This window comes from Rhea americana, unplaced genomic scaffold (assembly GCF_003343005.1).
Source record: "Rhea americana isolate MKP2758 unplaced genomic scaffold, rheAme1 scaffold_106, whole genome shotgun sequence".
Lineage (NCBI taxonomy): Eukaryota > Metazoa > Chordata > Aves > Rheiformes > Rheidae > Rhea > Rhea americana.
Genome location: NW_028185106.1, coordinates 1,045,945 through 1,064,621, shown reverse-complemented (window position 1 = coordinate 1,064,621; position 18,677 = coordinate 1,045,945). Strand labels below are relative to the sequence as shown.

At 36.2% G+C, this 18,677-nt stretch overlaps 1 protein-coding gene across 2 annotated transcripts in view; it reads left to right on the top strand.

Moving 5' to 3' along the window:
• Positions 1-18,677, top strand: part of ANK2 (ankyrin 2) — a 158,376-nt gene that overhangs the window by 81,726 nt on the left and 57,973 nt on the right. The window contains exons 23-28 of one of the 2 annotated variants that reach the window (XM_085309110.1): positions 515-587; positions 2,010-2,090; positions 12,339-12,483; positions 14,471-14,482; positions 17,850-17,937; positions 18,546-18,649. In XM_085309110.1, the coding sequence (XP_085165236.1) occupies positions 515-587; positions 2,010-2,090; positions 12,339-12,483; positions 14,471-14,482; positions 17,850-17,937; positions 18,546-18,649 (503 nt within the window). Of the gene's footprint in view, positions 1-514; positions 588-2,009; positions 2,091-12,338; positions 12,484-14,470; positions 14,483-17,834; positions 17,938-18,545; positions 18,650-18,677 lie in introns of both variants that reach the window. The other variant, XM_085309103.1, reaches the window with a different exon arrangement.

The window sequence follows — 18,677 nt, the reverse complement described above, 5'->3', positions numbered from 1 at the left end:
ATGTATACTTTTTGGTGGAAGAGCTGTTTCAAGTGATCTGTCTAAATATTTCACATCTTTTTTTAGTTTAAAAATTTTCAATTGCTCTTAACTCCATTTCCAAGAGCTTTACAATTTAATAATTTCCATATGCGACATACAACTTTTGTGAAGCTCGTCTGTAGACATTACCTAATTCATTTTAAAATCATCTTGGAAACATTGAGCTGAATTATTCTATGTGCACCATTTATAAATAAATTCACTGAGAGCTTTCTTTTCTTTTCCTTCTCTCCCAACCCCCACTCGTTATTTTTATTTTTTGTGCATTTCTGCCAGAATAAACGCTACCTTATAGTAGCACAGAGAACAGGGCTTTTGGAGTAAAGATGAAAAATAAAAGTGGAGGGAAGGAGAAGCACATTATAAAATGTCTCAGTAGATCCTATTGCTGCTGGTTTTGAAAATACCCTGCTGTAAATTTTGCTTCTTCTTTTGGTGTTTGATTTGAGGATTGATGATTTTGTCTTTGCAGACTGTAACAGAAAAGCACAAGCTAAATGTACCTGAAACAATGACCGAGGTCTTGGATGTTTCAGATGAAGAAGGTGAGTTCATTATGTTCCTGTTCCATATCACTTACACCACCTATAATATAGGCTCAACATAGCTACTTAAGTGCTTAGACATTTTTTTTGCAGTTCTTGAAATTGTTCTGTGCAATAGCTTTTTTTAAAATGATGTGATTGTTATGGGATTTGAATAGGGGTGCCAAATATTGACCCAAACCAGGATCTTAGATCCATAATTTTTTCTTCAATACAAACTTAAAATCTTTTCAGAGCCAATTCCTCAAATGTGAGCGTTTCTCAACTTGAGATTTAAAATTCAAGTGTAAAGCTATCCCAGAACTGGGTTGGATTCGCCTGTAAATAGGTATTTGAGTACTTTCTGGATTGCCACCTAGTTCAGATAAAAATATTGAAGAGTTTTGCTTAATTGGAAGCATTCCTGTAAGAAGATGCATAAGGTGGAAGGGGAGAAGTTCCCTTAGGGGCCTTWTGGCACATGCAAAAGACATACATGACATAAAATAACATGACATGAAGTAACAACATGCTATTAACTTCAGCACTTTGGTCTCAGACTCTATTCCATGTACAGACAGGAGGCATATATTGCATCACTTAGCTAAGTCCCAGGAAAATTTCTGTGAACTTCTGAAGGGATTGATAAAGTACTGCAGTTTCATACTGTACAGAAATAAGGAAATAGCTTAAGAACATACATTTCTAAATGTTTATGACTGACCTTGTAATAAATTTTAATCATGATCTCTCATAAGGGATACCTACATTTGCATGAATTTTCCAACTTCTTTTTAACTGTTGGCAATGTTAATTAATATTACAGTATCTTACATATGCCATATCATATGGTTATTATTCCTTCGTAGGAGCAATTTGTAGAGTCACTGTAATTTTGAAAAGCCCTAGGAATTTAGGAACCCAAGTTGTTGGGGTTTTTTTTCTTTCACAAAGAACACAAAGGCACTTATGGTTATGAATTACACCAGAAGTTAATGATATTCATAGTCCTAAAGTTTTTAAATTACTTTTTTGAAATGGAAATTAAATTAGTTATTCTCTTGATAAAATGCTATATTTGGGCTCCTGATATTTCTTTCTTAATGCTTACAAAGCTGCAAGCAAAGAGAAACAAGTGTTTTAAATTGTTTGTATTTAGAAAGAAGTTACTTTCTACTGCAACATAATCCGTTAATTACTCTCAGGCTTGTTCATGCTGAATTTTCTGCTTTTGAATAGCATCCAGCTACTTGTRTAATGAAGATGATAAAAGGCGTTGAAACTGCTTGTAGCCTTGGGTTCACATTGTTTAATTTTCTGCCATTCTTGGGAACCACCATTTAACCATCTTAAAATCCACAAAGCATAGTACTGTCTTTCTGCTTCTACAGCATTAACTTATAGGATAGTCCTTTTTCTGAAACCAACTTATATGTTGTACAGCATTTAAACACTCTGATGATGAACGCTTCAGTGATGGGGAAGCATATAGTGGCACAGGTGCTGTTAGCAGAAGTTCATGGAGTAAGACATGCAAATTTTCTCTTTTTGTTTAACTGTTTGTTCATTTTATTGTGTTGAAGAATCATGAATATGCTTAATCTGAATGCCTAACACTACTACTCTTTGTTACTTTTGAGGTGTGGCTGGGCCTATGTTTCCTGAAAGGTGGAAGGAAAAATGGAAGCCAGAAAATCTAAAAGATTTATTACCTGTATCTTTAATTGTATGGGAGGACTTACTGTGGCCATCTAGCATGACTAATGCTCTCCAATGCATTACATTAACATTCTGCTTTCTGTCACCATCTGACACCTACTGCTTGTCAGTACGTTGCAGGATATGAATAGGTCCTCTGGCACATTGCTGCTCGGGACTTTGTACTGAGCASTCATTGACAGTGTTTCTGTGATCCTGCTGCAGGTTGCTAACCAGGTTGGTAACAGTGAATGTGCTTCATGCTGCTGTCCCTGTACAAACTGTTTTGGGAGGCAAAAAGTATTTAGGTTGTTGCAAAAATTGCCGACAGGGGTGATAATCACAGGAATTTAAAGTAGGAGGGAACTGGAAGACTGGAGAAATCAACCTTTCAGTGATGGTATCGTCTTTGTAAGAGGCTAGCAATAAGGTTGCAGTAATGCTGTGTTATTGGCTGTTTTAAAGTGACACAATATCTTCTGAAATAAATTTATATGACACATTAAACCAGCCAATTGTAATCATATAATTACAAAGCTGAATACAAGAAGAGTATTTGAGTTATTTTTCAACCAGGCTACTTTTGCAGGCAGGAGAAAGTAGAAATAGTGAAGAAGTGGGATGCTATTGTTAATGGCGGTATGCTCTTGAAGCTCCTTCCATAAAGGTAGATCAACACYGCACAATCATTAATGCTGACATTTCAATTGCAAAGGAGGGATATACAAACGGAAGAGTCTAGCAAGTAGTCTTAAGTACATAGTGGATGAGACAGAATCACAGTATGAAAGAAGAAAAAGCCTCCCTATCACAAGGTGTCTAAAAGTTGCTAAAGATTCAACCTTATGATTGGTTGAGACAAAAGTCTATTTCTTTTAAATTTGAATTTTTTTTAAAAAAGAATGTACAAATAAGTTGTCTAAGAAGAAAGTCATTAGGACATGGAATTTGTTGAAGCTGTTCTAAAAATGGAAACAACTTCATCACATAGCCTTGAATAATTTGCAAAATAAAATATACATTAATCACTATATATGGTAATCATCCATAGTCAGATTGTCGCATTTTTCCTCTCACAAAGTTTTTCCTTTTTCTCCACCTTTGCTTTCAAGCTTACTCAAAATTATGGTATTACATCATTTGAACATACTCAGAATGATAGTATCTGCCTAAAAGTGGGGTTTGCTATCCSTTTTTGAATGTGAATCAATGACAAGGTGGCATACTTGAACTATTGCATTGCTGAAGTACAGTAAAAATGTGACCTTAGACTCCCCCCAGAAAGTTCACAGCTAGTTCATATCTGATTCCAACAGATTTCTACTGGGGGAGGAGGGGAAGAAAGAAGAAAGAAATTCTATTTCTTGCTGAAAAAAAGATAGTTTCCTAATTTTTTCCAGTCTGGACAAAATATCAATAAACAGAATTTTCAAAWTGATTAGTACATCTAGTTCAGATATAACCACACTCATAAAAGACCAAAGTCAAGGACTGAGAAGTTACTGCTTTACAGATAGACACTTTAATAGGGTCGGGAATTTATTCCTGGCACTGCTGCTGATGCTTAGATGACTTTGTGGAAATCACTCTAATTGTCTTTGACTTCCACTTGTAGAACAGAATAGTGACGAGCTGCTTTGCCTGACAATTTGGGATCTGTGAAAAAAATACTGCATATATCTGTCATATATCTGTCTGTTTATCTTTGTAACTGTCTRCCTGTAACTAACTAGCTACCTAGGTATTACTTTGAACACTGTTATTATAAAATGGTACTGTGCTCTGGTACCTAAGAATATTTTCTTGTCAAAACGTATCGCTTCATATGTCTGGAAACTGATTCTTGCTTTTTGATAAACATACTGAATTCCTTAACAGCATCTATAACTGCAGTGAACGATGCTAAGACGTGGCAGTGAATTTCCTGAGTTGCCATCATACATGGCCTTAGAGTATGTTAATATTATTGTCATATGTGTGAGAAATGAGCAGTTAAATCTGGGCAGAATTTGTTGCTGTTGTGTGTGCACAGAGTTCCGCTGAAGTAATGTCTTAAATAGATGAGACTTAAGGCAGAGTTTTCATAATAAAGTCTGGAAGTTAAAGTTGAAGCCAGTAACTGTTGTTGATTAGACTTAGGTCAGTTGCTRTTGCTGGGACTTAAAACACAGTAAATCCAGAATATTGCCGCTGAGTTAACTCAACCGTTTTATAGATGTTAGGATAAAATGTWGACAACGCCCATTGATTTACGGAAATAAATCTAAAGCTATCTATCAAAAGCTGAAATCAGGGAAGGGAAAGAAATCTGTACTTACAAAGGAATAGCTGGTAAATAAGAGCTAATTCTTAAAATATTAATTACTATGCCCACATTGAAAACATGCCAATATCTGTCCCTCGTTTCATAATAAAGTTTGAGCTTTAAATGCCCTAAAACGTTTGTCATGAGAATGATTTTTTGCTTGGTCATCTTAGCAATGTCATCCAAGATAAAGAGATGCTACTCTGAAAAGTTGTTTCTGTTTACATAGCATTCTTGAATTTATATATATTCTCTTATTTGTTGCATGACCAAAATGAGCTTTGGGKTTTTTTTTTTGGTTGTATTTGTTTTTTGTTTTTACTTTCAAGTGCTAGATGTGCAAATGCAACAGGAAATCAGAAAACTAGTTCCTATTTTTTTTGTTCTTACGTTGTCTACACTAAATGTTCTCAGTATTATGGTAAGCCAATCCATTTTTATACTTTTAAAAATATTATAGCTTTGTTGATGGTATTGCTAAGAAGTGTAAAAAAAAATAGTAAGTAGAGTTGACTGGGATTTTTGCATTGAAGAAGGTGGTAGCTCTATAAACAAATTAAGAGTCCGAGTTTGTCATTGGAAAGACACTAATTTTATTCTTGGTGGAATACATTTTGCTGATGATTGAGCTCACTTGTCAACATTTTAATAATAAAAATAGGAGATTATAGGTAGGCTGCAAATATTTTGGTAAAAGTTTTAAAGAAACCGGTGTTTTTCATTTGCATCAGTGTTCTTCATAGAACTAACCAGATTAGTAGAATTAACCAGATTAGCAATAATAAATGATGTGAATGGAATGTGTAGGCATAACTAAAAGTAGAAACACAGATTTGTTAGTGCAAAGGAGGAGTAAGGCAGGAGCATAACCAGGAGATACTACTACATTTATCTATATGTTATTTTCCTAAATTATTATTATATGAGCAATTATGAGCATCAAGTAATTTCATCAGAGATTTAAGATATAGGGGCCTACAACAGATTGTTCACTGAAGCAAATAGTCCATCTAAATCATGATCAGCACATAAAAAAGGAGAAATATGTTTCTGAATAGTCTTATTTATCTGATCTAAACTAATCTTTAAAGCTAACAGATGTTATTCCCACACATGATTGATAAAAACTAGTTGTTTTTACATTTACTATAATTTTAATTAGCTAAAGATTTTATGGTTGCTGACAGTACTTACAAATACTTTGTAGTCAAAATGAGTCCTCCCAATCAGAGGAACATGAGCACTCTGTGTAGAGAAAATGTCATGGCTGTTGTTCCCTCTAACCAACATTATCGTGAAAGATGACTTGTGTGTCAGTACATGACATTGTACATTTTTTTTTTTTTTGAAAGTGCTACATAAAGGCTGGTACTTGCCATACGAATTTCACAAAGGCAAAATCAGAAAACACTTTGTATCCTTGGGAAAAAGCCAAAGAGATTTCTTCCCCTTTACATTCTAATGCAGGCAGACTTTTGATCAAAGATTTGTTCTGAGTCATCGATAACTCTCGCAGAGAGATTCCTTGCTTAATGCCTGATCTAAATATTCCAAATTATGAGGAAATTTCCTGTTTTCATAGGTAATTTTGATCTTAATTAGGGTCAATTTTCTCCTTTTGTAAGAAGAAAGCAGTGTTCTGTTGGAACAAAAAACTAAATCAGTTCTCCATYGCTTTCCCCAGTATGTTCTTTTAATGTCATTTCCTACTAAGAATTCTTTGTGGAACGTGCTTTATTTCTCTTCTGAAACCGTACAAGGAACTCATTTAAGTCCCAGCTTGAATGTACGTTGCCCAGTAGCACGACCACACCTCAGACTGCCAACATGCCAGTTAGTATCTGTGACCTCCAAGGTGGCTTAGAGAGGGAGAAGTAGTTTGTCCTGATCAAATTCTAAAAAGACAGTGCTTGTATTCTTTGTTACTTAGTTTCAACATAACAGCTTTGTAAATGCCATAGCAGCCACCTGTCAAATATTAGAATTAATTCTGCAGTACAGTAATTCAAGAGAAAACAGAATCTGGTCGTCTTTCCCTCTGCAGAGTCCCTGGAAGGTAGATGTATAGTTTTTTTCTTTTCATTTGCTTCGCTTTCTCTTTCTGCAAATACTTCATTGAGCTATCAGTAGCTTACGTGATGATTTGTGTAAAGTCATGTGTAAAACTCTGTTTTTCTGACTGGCTAAAAGTACAGACATTTAGAGCATTAGCCAAAGTTATTGTAACACTGGAAAATTTCTAATGTGTGTGGACCATTAAACAGTGAATTGACTTTGAGAACCAAAGTTTTCCACGGAAAGCGTCAAGAGAAACTCTGCATTATATACTCCATTAAAGGTGCTTCAGGGYTTATATATTCCATAAAAAACTCATGTTTGCCATAGCGCTCTCTTCTCCATCTGTTACTTTTAGGAAGCAGCACTTTATATGGGGAGCCGTAGACTTATCTGCATGTTGCAAAGAAAACAGTTATTTTGGCAAACTCACATAACTGTATGTGGCTTTAAAAASATCTATTAAAAGGAATTTGTGGCAGTTTTTATCATAGCCCTTTTTCTTTCCCCCTTTTAACCTTTTCCTTTATTCTCTCTGTGCTTTGTGAGAAACTGCAGGAATTCTGATACTGCAGTTGCCATTTGTTTCTCTTACATAGCAGGAGAAAACTGTGGGAACTACAGCTTTGTCCGGGTTTCTCTAAATAAGTTAACTCTGTAGATGGATATCCAGAATCATACAGTGAACATTTTTAATCTGATTTCTTGATCAAACATTTGCATGTTTCCCTGATAACAGTAGACAGGATAAGTTCTGAACAAAGCTGATGTGTTTAAGATATCCTAATTAAACGCTTCTCCCATGAGCCAAAATTGACAGGCTAAGTGGAGAAGTGCACATGTCCGAGTGCCCCAAACTACTGTCTATTAAATGTTATTTGCATTTCAGACATGCTTTTGTTGAAAGATTTCAAAGTGGCTCATAATCATTACTTAATCTGTAATTTATAAAGGAAATACTACTCCCTTAGAAAGATAGGAGACAAAATACAACAGCATCACTGTGGTCCTCCAATTATAATGATGGGATAAAATAGTCTGTGTTCAGCTCTGTCACTGAAGGAGCAGATCTATTGTCTCAGCATGTAGCTGATTTGTAGTCCTTTCAGTGATTTATGGTGCTCAATTCCTATGTTCAAACATGTGAAATGGTTGGACTAGATGATCTCCAGAGGTCCCTTCCAACCTTACTGATTTTATGAAATCATCAGTATCAAATTTGCTTTTTTTTTTCCTCTGTACTAGAAGGTAAGACAAATATTTGCTAACTGAGAGGGCATCAGATGTTAAAAATCTTCCCAGGTACTTCCTTTCCTGCTAACAGGGATCTTAAAACTTAGTAGTTGAGATATGTTGCTGTATTTGGATATTGTGGGTTGATAATACACAGAAATAATATGTGATCAGCATAAAATCAAAAAAAAAAAAAAAGCTGACTCTGTCAGAGTCCTGTGAAACTCAAAAGACTGATGCCATTGCTGCTATTTTAGTTCAGTCTCTGTGTTCAGCAATGTCTTAAAGTTCCTTCATGTTCAGGACTTTTAAATTTCTCAGAGCAACATGTTCAATTTTCCTGGAGTGCATCTGCAACACCAAACTGCACATCACGAAATTCCCTAGTTAGTACCAAGTTGCACAGCATAGTGCAGAGTTATGCAGGGATACATGCTCAGGTCAGCTGCATGATGCTGCTCCTAGGTTAATAGCCCCTGTGAGACACAGTTTGTTTGCTCCTGCACAGCACTCAATAGTTAGTTGTGGCTCTACTGCTTCTGATCCTGGGCAGGTGTGTCTGCACAGCTCTGCGCTGTGGTACGTAGGGATTCACCAGTCCAATAATCCCTGTGTGACTCTCCACTGCTCGCAATAGGTGTGCCATTAGTTGGCTTGATTGTGACAAATACATATTTAATAGTGTTGCTAACAATGATCAGCCTCGTCCTCATTCGTCCACTGTTAATTTATCAGCCTTTCTTGCCTTAAGCATAGAATTCAAATCCTTAAGTTTATTTAATTTTCCCACTCTGTTTYTTAGATTTACTGTATCTTTTTCACCTCTTCATTTAGTTTTATACCCTCCTTTCCCCTCTCTTTACTCATCTTGTATCCCGTCCTGCAAAGTACCAAGTTCACAGGTCTGCAGAAGAGGCCAATTGATTTAATAGTTGTTGAACACAATCAACACCTCATAGAAATGTTCAGTCTCTTGTTTAGCAGATACACAGTTCCTAGAAACTCATTTCTTCCTAGAAACAGGCCTATAACCTGCTAAATTTATACTGACTTTGTGATACCTTTTCTCTGCAACTCTTGACCCTTTCTAGTTCTCCTTTCACCTCTCACATCATCTCACTTCAAGTGATCTCTCTCCYTCTCTGATTTTCATCTTTTCTGTTCTCTGAGGAGAGAAGAAAGAACCTCAAGTTTTGTAATGTCTTCAAAGATGTTAGTTTGGTCACTGGAAACGAATAGACTGACCAGATCATTGGTGAGAGTGCAGTGAGACCATGACACTTTCTGAGTTATGCTCAGAAGGAGCATAACTCATTTAGGAGTTATTTGCACTCTACAAAGTAAAAAAAAAANAAAAAAAAAAAAAAGTAACAGCAAATATAAGAACTTGAATACTTGCCACTTTTTTGTTTAGAAGCTAAATTAATATTTCTTTTAGCAGAGTCCAGGTACATAATACTTCCTTCTGTGCATTTTATTTCTGTCCAAAACTGCCCTAAAGAGTAAGATATTCAGAAATGAAGATCTGAACAAAATCATTAGATGTATTTGAGAGATGGGCAATGGCAGTGATGTGGCGAAGGATGAACAGGAATTCTGTAATTAGGGTACAGTGCAAGCTCAAACCAGCCAGTGTTTTGTAGTCCATTTTCTCGTGTCAAGTAAGTCTCTGCAAGTCTACTGATACTGAGGAAATGAACATGTTCTTTCAGGGAATTAGAAGGTAAATCACTAAGTGAGTAACCTGTTGAAATCCACCTGTAAGTTCCTAATCAGTGCTGGAAATTATATAACATCGATATCAAGTGCTGTATGCATCATGAACTGCTTAGTAAGTGGTGAAAACATGACTGTCATTAATTTGATGGGAAATGTGATGGCAGATGAATTGTTTCCAGCATGATAAAAAGGGTAATTTCTTGCACCTTTACATGGTTACTGTCTGGTAAGATTTGCTGTATGAAGAAAGATCATGGTCTGCTGAATATATAACTTCTCAGCAGATAACATGTCTGTATTTTTTTGTGCAAATTCCATTACAAATAATTGATTGAGACTCAGGAATATAGCTGTGTCAGATATTTAAATGACAGTGCAGTATTACTGGCAGGATGAATAAGTGCTTGTTACAGAGACTCARAATAATTTGTTTTGCATATGTGCGGTTGCCTTGCAGATCAGGAATTCAGACGCTAAGGTATCCATAGTTGCATGAAATGCTACATTGCTATACAGTCATTTAGACTTAGCACACYAGTTGTTCTTCATATGATAGGCTGCACACTATTTGTTTTGTTTGATGATGGGAGGAGATGGTGGGAGGAGGGTGTTTCTCTTATTAAGGAAAGATGGAAGGGCACCAAGGGTTGTGGGAAGTGACTTGAACTTCCAGCTGATTGACTCATGACTAGTGGGGTAGCACGTAAGCTGTAATACCAACAGATAGATGTTCAGAAGACATTGTAAATTATTCATAAATAATCTTATTACTGTTTGCAGATGTTCACGTCATACAAAACAGCTAGTGTTACTTAGCTGCATTATTGACAACTCTTAGATGAGAGGTCAGAGTTAAAATATGAGTAGAGTTTTTTTTTTGTTTTGTTTTTTTTTTTTTTTTTTTTTTGGTAAAGGATGTGGGTGTGATGAAAGCAGTGAAGACTTTGCCTTTGTTTCTATTATGGATAGAATGTCTGGCATGAATATAAGTATCTAGTTTATTTGAAATATAACTTGAAATTCCTTTTATTGTTTGATTAACAGCATTGCTTTAATATCTTCCAAATTTTCAGTAAGCCCTGTGCTTTATAATACGACATTCCCAGGAAATAGGAGGCATCATTTGTCAGAAGACAGGAAACATGCAATGATTAAATGCATTTTATTGTTTTCTGTGAAACAGTGCCTGGAGCCTGCCTGCTAATGTAGGCAACTGGGATTTTCAAGAGTTCTTGTTATTATACTAAAAAGATCTAGGCTTCGTTTTTACATATGATATTTGTACACATATACACAAACTCTTTAAAAGCCCTCAGATTATTTGATTTTAGGTGAAAAATCATACAAGTCTGTCAGATGAAAAATGAAGCTAGAAAAACTAGTTTGATGGGTTTCATTAAAAGGAATAATGAAGAATGTCTGCCTTTAGAAGTGAGCACCACTCATAGAGCTTGCAATGCTAATAAACGTTTTGCAGGGAAACAGTGATGCTTTGACAGAAATAACAGCAGTAAAAAATAATTGCTTAATCTCAATATTACTTTATTAGGACTTTATATCACAGAAGTGGTCACTATCCTGATGCCCAAATGGATTCTCCAAGCATGGATACCCGTTGTCTAACCTTTAATACTACCCTCCAGGTGCTTCCCAGCATATCAGAGTGAATTGCCACAGCCTTGATGTGTACCCTCTGAAGGCTGTGCTTCTGTATTACTGCTGAAGTCTGCTTCATGTAACTAGGCATGAGCTTCAGGTTCTTGATGTTTGCCAGTGCAACTCAGAATATGAGAAACTTGAAGATTTTGGTGGGCTGCCATCATGTTTTGGGGTTCTTCAGGTTTCCCTGGACCCCTGGCAGGCTCATACATTAGTGATTAATGGTTGGGAAGTGACTGGAAACATAACAGGTATAAATACATCTGCAGGCAGAAACTGCAAGGAGAAACCATGTTGCAAATGGAGATGAGAAGAAACATTTATATGCTACTTGGCAATAGTCTGCTGAGGAAAACCAAATTGTGACATCATATAGACAGTATTTTCTGGGGAAAATAATTTGGGACCTAAAAAAATGAAATCTGTTGATATTCAGAATATTTGCAAAAAGGATAATATATGGGATAGTCTAATATCATCTAGACTTTAATTAATTTTGAATTACTTTCTGCTTGATGAACAATAGCAGCTATGTATGTGAATTTAATTCCAGTTTCTGTGTATTGACATGTTTTAGAAATAAAAATTTTTTGCCGATCGTGCAAGAGTGTTGGAACTTGGGTGAGAGAGCTTCATATGATGTGGAGTTTGGACAATGGAGAGTTTAAATTAGGATTTGAAGCTATCAGGCACTGGGCCAGAGAAAACACCTTTCCAGCTGAAAACACATAGCATACAATCAAACTTTCATCTTAAAGTATCAGGCAGTTATACATTATAGCTGTTACCAGGGAGCTGAAATAGATAAAGGAACAACAGAGAAACCATACTTTGTAGAATAGTAAAGAAGTATACCCCTTACTGGTATGTGAAACAGCAAAATTTAGATTAAATCGAGTTGATTATTCACCTTGATTTTGATTTTTTTTYCCCCCTGCTTGTTGTACCAGTTTTGTTAAGTACATTAATTGCTTGTGGATTGCAGTGTTTCCTGAGTGGAAGTTGCTTTCTTGTTCTTTTGCCATCCAGCTGTTAGATCTTAACATGTAACTGAAATCTAACTTGTGCATGCACTTAGCTCTTGCCTTTCTGTTTGGTTTAAGGTGATGACACAATGACAGGAGATGGAGGAGAGTATCTTAGGCCAGAAGACCTCAAAGAACTAGGAGATGACTCTTTACCAAGCAGCCAGTTCCTAGATGGTATGAACTACCTGAGGTACAGCTTGGAAGGAGGACGATCTGACAGGTATTTGCCTGGGCATATGCTTACAGCAATTCTAGATGTACTTTGTTAGAAATATTTAAAGTCCCTTTGTCAGTGGTTTTAAATCAAGGTAAATCTGGAATGCACTCATCAGGCTTTCTTTATTAGAAATGTCAGGGGCAAACTGTCACTTTGCAGAAATGTGTATGATCAGGAAGAATATTTCTTGACCAGTCCGGAAACAGATACATTTGGCACTGATACTCTACTCAGAATCTAGGGAAGAATTTGCTTGTGATTCCTATCTGGATCTTTAAAAGGCCTAGCTTGCTTTTTTATCTTTGTGGTTGGGCAAAGGAAGAATAGTGTAGTTGACTGTGGAAGGGGCTTATGAATCATCCCAGTCTCCTCCTGTCATGAGTCAGGGAATGGGTGGGTAGGTAGACAGAGTGCTTCAGCATTTAGGTGACTTTTTTGAGTTGTTTGTGGGCTACAGCTGTAAGGAAGGGAACAATGGATTTAGTCATTCCACATTAGATTGGTAGTGAATATATTGTCAGCAAGCATGTTGACTCTTGCCCTATATCCTCGTGGTTAAATTAACAGGAAAGAGAATGATTTTCCTTCTGTTGACAGAGCACAATATTTAAGCACTGAATAAAAAGAAATTTACATTAGAAATAAGAGGGTGTGTTCAGTCCAGAAAACATTGACTTGAATAAATCTAACAAGTTGAAGTGAGATCCAGATTTATTTGTGGAATAATAATGCCTGTAACTTAAGTATTTCTGATTTTGAGTCAAACATTATAAAAGCACAAATAAAATGAGGCAGAGGAGACAGAAGACTCTACACTTTAAAAGATATATTGTAATTTAGAATACACCACTATAGTCTACATAAAATACAGGGTTCCATTTTAAAAATTAGGGCTTTTACTGGTGAGTATAAATGTAGATCCAGGTACCTAATCTGGCAGATTAATATTCTACTCACAGTTCTAATTTAGAAGAGGCTACCAAGCATTCCTGTTCAAAAATGGCAGCATCTGGTTTAAATCAGTAATGTGTCCAGATTTGTCATATTTAGAATCACTGAAGGAGGGAAAAAAAATGGTTGAGGTCATGGCAACTGGAAGGATTTTTAGCCTACCTCATTTTCCAGTCTTCATTGTTATTCTGGCAGCATTTCCCAAGCTCAGTGAAATCAGTAGAATCCATCCTGTTTACTTCAGCAGGCTATGAATTGCTCTTGGAACAAAACGTGTTAGGAAACAGTTCAGTTTGCCTCACAGCATGTCTAAATCCCTCATCATTCAGGCCTTCTAAACTTGGAGTATGCTGATTTTTAGACAGCTCCAATAAATCCACTGAAAATAAAATGACTGTTGCTTTTGAGTCTCAGGGGATGATAAGGAACTACATCAGAATGCTTAAAAATCAAAATATTTCACCGTTATTATTATGCTCTTTCAATGAGTAACAACATTTTTTTTATTTATTTTAAGATATTGTATAGGAATGATTGGGCAGTCAAGTGTTAAGCCTGTTTTTATTCTTGTTTAGAATAGTTTAGCTTGTAAATACAGTCCATGGATTTCAGTAGATTTTCACTGGCGTATAATTGATACTTAAATGTGTCCTATTTTCTGTTGTATGAAAATGATTTAACATCCCATATCAAGTATCATTGTGTTGAGATGAAGCAAAATGATACACAGAGGTAGAATAAACGAAAAAGGTGCATCTTCTAAACTCCATGATCTCATTTTCTGTAACTATCAGGTTACTGTTTATAAGAATTTTCACAGACTGCTTAAATTATTTTGCTGTAATATAACTTGCATTGCATTACACTGACYGATTTTCAAGAAATTCAGCAAAGCAAGATAGTACAAGCAGCCTGTCCTCATATAATCTTATGCATTAAACAATTTGATTTAAAAAACATATATTTTTATTTTGTAACCATCTTCCCTATTTATTTAATTTCTCTCTCCCCTTCATTCTTTTTCATATGCTTTCATTAGCACCATGCCGAGGTAGGTATTACATAACATAAAAATAATGTCATCCCTATATACTCTAATGGCACCTGTCTCTGTTCATCCATTCTGGAGGCCTGCTGTACACCGGAATGTTGATTTTGAGAAGACATTGCTGTTGGAGGTAGTTATAGTTCCAGATGAGTAGGATATGCAGTGACAAATACTGATCCACCAGTACTCTCTGTCTGGGAAGGTTATAGTGTGATGTAGGTATTGTCTTATAGAAAGTTCCCTGATTCCTGCAAAGATACTGTTAGTAAGAATCAGGGGAGTTGCACTAGACCACTATAGCTGTTAGCTGTCCTTCTGTGATTGTGCTGCTAAAGAAGTTAGCTATTTTGCTTTCCTGTAGGAAGAGATTGGTAGAATAAAAATGGAGAGAATATACTAGCTGGATTTGCCCTCTGGTTATTGAGAGCAGGAAATGATTCAGGCTGTATCAGATCACCACTGTTTGAAAAGAGTCGTATTCAGTGTAGGTCTCATCTAACTCTCCTGAACTGTGACAGGTGTGAGGAAGGCTTTCAGTCTTTAAATAGAGAAATGTTTTCAAGGCTGATTTATACAGTTTTCAGTGGTAGCAGTTTCTTTTTCAAGGTTTCTGAAACCCCATGTACTGCTAACAAGCAGTAGACTYGGATGGACTGGAGACTGCTAGAGCTCTGTCTAGGTTGGCAAGTGGATGTGCACTGCAATGTGGTCTCCCCAGATGAGAAATGTGACTGGAGTATACTGCTGTTTTCTCTGGRTGCCGTCTGGGGTTTACATAAGGCTTAGAACGGGTGGGTGATAGGTGCCTGCACATTCCCCGACACGGGCAAGACGCACACTTCTGTGCAGGAGCTTTGTAGTGTTCCTTGGTTTCACAGATCAAATATCGTCTCTGCACCTGAGCAGATGGCCCCACAACCCCTGCAACTGGGAATTAACAGCCAGATTTGACGAGACTCTGTGTTTAGGCACGTTTTCTGTCTCACTGAGGGTCATTTTTTTTACAGGATTCCTGAAGAGCTATTACAATAACAAATAATATACATACCTCTTAACTGGTGGAAACAGAGGCCTTAACTACTGGTTTGCTCTTCATGTAACTGGTACGCTGCCCAAAAGAGGGGCAATGTCACCTCAACGTTAGTTTTGAAATTAAGTAGTAGAAAATTTAAACTTAAAATTTACTGCAGACCTCAGTTGGGCTTGTATAACTATCTTGCCTATTGGTAAGGTCCATAGCCTTAATGTATGGATATGTGCTGGAACTTACATGCGTGTACTACATACTGGATATGTAGTAGCAATGTCAGGTACTTACAGAAGAATATGGACAAAATCACCATACGGACAAGCAGTCAAATCTTGTACATACTTCCTTTCATTCAGTATCTCTGCAGGACATGACATTAGCTGAATGGCAGTACCTACAGCTTGGATGGCAAGCTTCTTGCAAGCATTGCATGGCATTGTAAACTAGTTCTGAAAGTGTCAAGTTTTAAAATGAATAAAGGACGATGATGGCAAATGGGGTCTGCTACTGAAGGTTATTTTTCACCCAAAGAACAAATGTTTACCTGAGGTATTGTTGTTATACAAAAGCAAATTGTAACGTGCCTACCTAATTTACACTAAAATGTTACTATATATAGTACTATGTATGTATTATATATAGCTATAAAGTACTATATATGTAATCAAAATACTCTTTGGTCAAGATTCCCTTTCCTAAAAAAAGTTACATACAGACAGCTAGGATGAACTACTGGCCCTACTGAAATCAACAGAAATATTGTTTGTTTTAATGGCATTTTATTCCAGAAATGCGTAATCCCAGTAATACTTTGCTTATCAACCTTACATGTTTCATCTCTTCCATTTTTCCAGGTGAAAAATATTTCATGACATGCAAGAGAGATATCATTTTCTTTTCTCACTTCTTTCCAAGGCTGATATTTGTGTAATACTTATATTTGCTTTCAATTTTTTACAGTCCATTGATTTTGCTAAATATGCCATTGATAAATGCCAGTGATCAATAGCATTAATCATTCTTTCAGTGTTATTTATTTTTAATAAAGATAAGATAACCATTTGCTTTTAAAAATTGATTCTAAAAAAGTAATATTGAATGAGTGTAGCTATATTAATCAAGCCTGACTGGTGTGACTCAGATGGTAAAATCTGTCTTCAAACAAGATCTGCATTCAGAGGCATTTAAATTTCATGCCTGTAGTGCAAACATGACATTTTTATTGCCAACTGCTGAAAGCTTGTTATCCTTTAAAAACCTACTTATATGCATAAATGATCTATTTTTCTGATCCTGTGTGGCTGTCCTTATGAACGTTGCTCATGGAGGTGTAAAACATAAAATTTCTCCCTTCAGATGTGTGCACTGTATTTGTTAAGGTATCGAACAACATTGGAGTGCACTTACAACATCTGAGGGGGGCTGATCTATTAAAAAAAATATACATAATACTATAGATAGTAAATATCTGAAGGAAAAGAATAGTGCTATTTGGTAGCAGAAACCCCATTTACCTCAATACATCCTTGTTGCAGTGTCTTTTTTCTTCTTTTCTTTTTTGCTTGTTGCTAGTGGATCCTGCAGTTAAATTCTGAGTCAGTGCTTGGAAGCAGCTTATTACTGCCTTGCATCTCTCATTGCTACAGCAACCAGTTTTCTGTAGAGCTGTGTGTACTTACAAGTAAAACAGTGCTCACATTTTGGATTGCCTTTCTCAAGATGTTCTTGCTGTACAGAAGAGGAATTTTGTTGTACACAGAAGCATGTGGCTGGCCACAATTCRTGTTGCTGTGTGTACCTTCCAGGGGACAATGTCAAGGTTACTCATTTATAGTTTCAGTGGGAGAGAGCAAGTCAGAACAAAGCTTCAGAAAGAGTTATTTCAGCTTTTCTTGAGCATTTTGTTTTTCCTGTATGGTTTGCTTATGTTACACAGCAGGAGAGAGAGCACCTTCAAAGAGCTTCATAAGGAATTTCTGCTCTTTATTATACAGAAACTACTAAGCCACAAAGCCAAGCATAAAGCATTTGTGAATATAAAATAGACTGTAATCTAGATTAATCTCTAGGTTCTTCATCTGAAGCAAATAAGAAAGATCAATCCAAAGACTTTGTGGCTTTTGGTCAGAAAGCTAGTATAACAGAGAGTATAAAGTTCTGTTTTTTTCCCCCCATATACATATATATGTATATGCTGCCCCTGGAAGTTGCATCATATTTGCTAATAGCACGCTTTTTTCATTCTCCCACTTGATCTGTCACCACACCTTTACAACATCATCTGTACTGCTGATGTATTGCTATGGCATCCTACCAACTTGCCAGCCTGCGATCCTTCAGTTCAGACAGGTCCCACACACTGAGCCATGGCTCCTACCTGAGGGACAGTGCCATGATTGATGATACAGTGGTAATCCCCAGCCAGCAGGTAAGCAAATTCTCTTAAGTTCACCTCTCTGTTGGGCACACGTGGAAATATGAAAAGATTACTGTGTGGATTGTGCTAATGGTATAGCATAGTGTGTGCTGCTTTATTTCTTATGATGTAAATCTCTCCAATCTCTTCTATGTAATGGCACATTATATTGTGCAATATTAAACTCTATTCCAAAATAAATGGATAAGTTGTATTAATGTTATACATGGACTATCTTTATAATATTCTCCATTTTAGGTGATATTTAAAAAAATGTTAACGGCCACTAGGCCAAATATTCAGATTATCTAACAAAACTTGAAGACATTTTCCTCAAAGATACTATACTGAAGCATGTCTGTAGTGAAAAAAATGATTTAGAAATTATCAAAATCACAGCATTCCTGTTCACTGGGACCAGTAACATATTGCTTTGAGGAAGTACAAAATGTTACAGTAAGGAGTTTCTAGTACCAATACACTACTATTACTCCTTTTTTTTTTGTTTTAAAAAATGCTTAAACTGTTTAGGTTCTACTATGCAAGGTACAACTTTTTATTATTTAGTTGATTAATTGATTTTATTGTAGTAAAATGAAGGGTTTTTTTTGCTTATTAAGGTAACGACTCTGGCCAAAGAAGCTGAAAGAAATTCATATCGCTTAAGCTGGGGCCCTGAAAACTTGGACAATGTTGCTCTCTCTTCCAGCCCTATTCATTCAGGGTGAGTGTATCAATTAGCATTATACTAA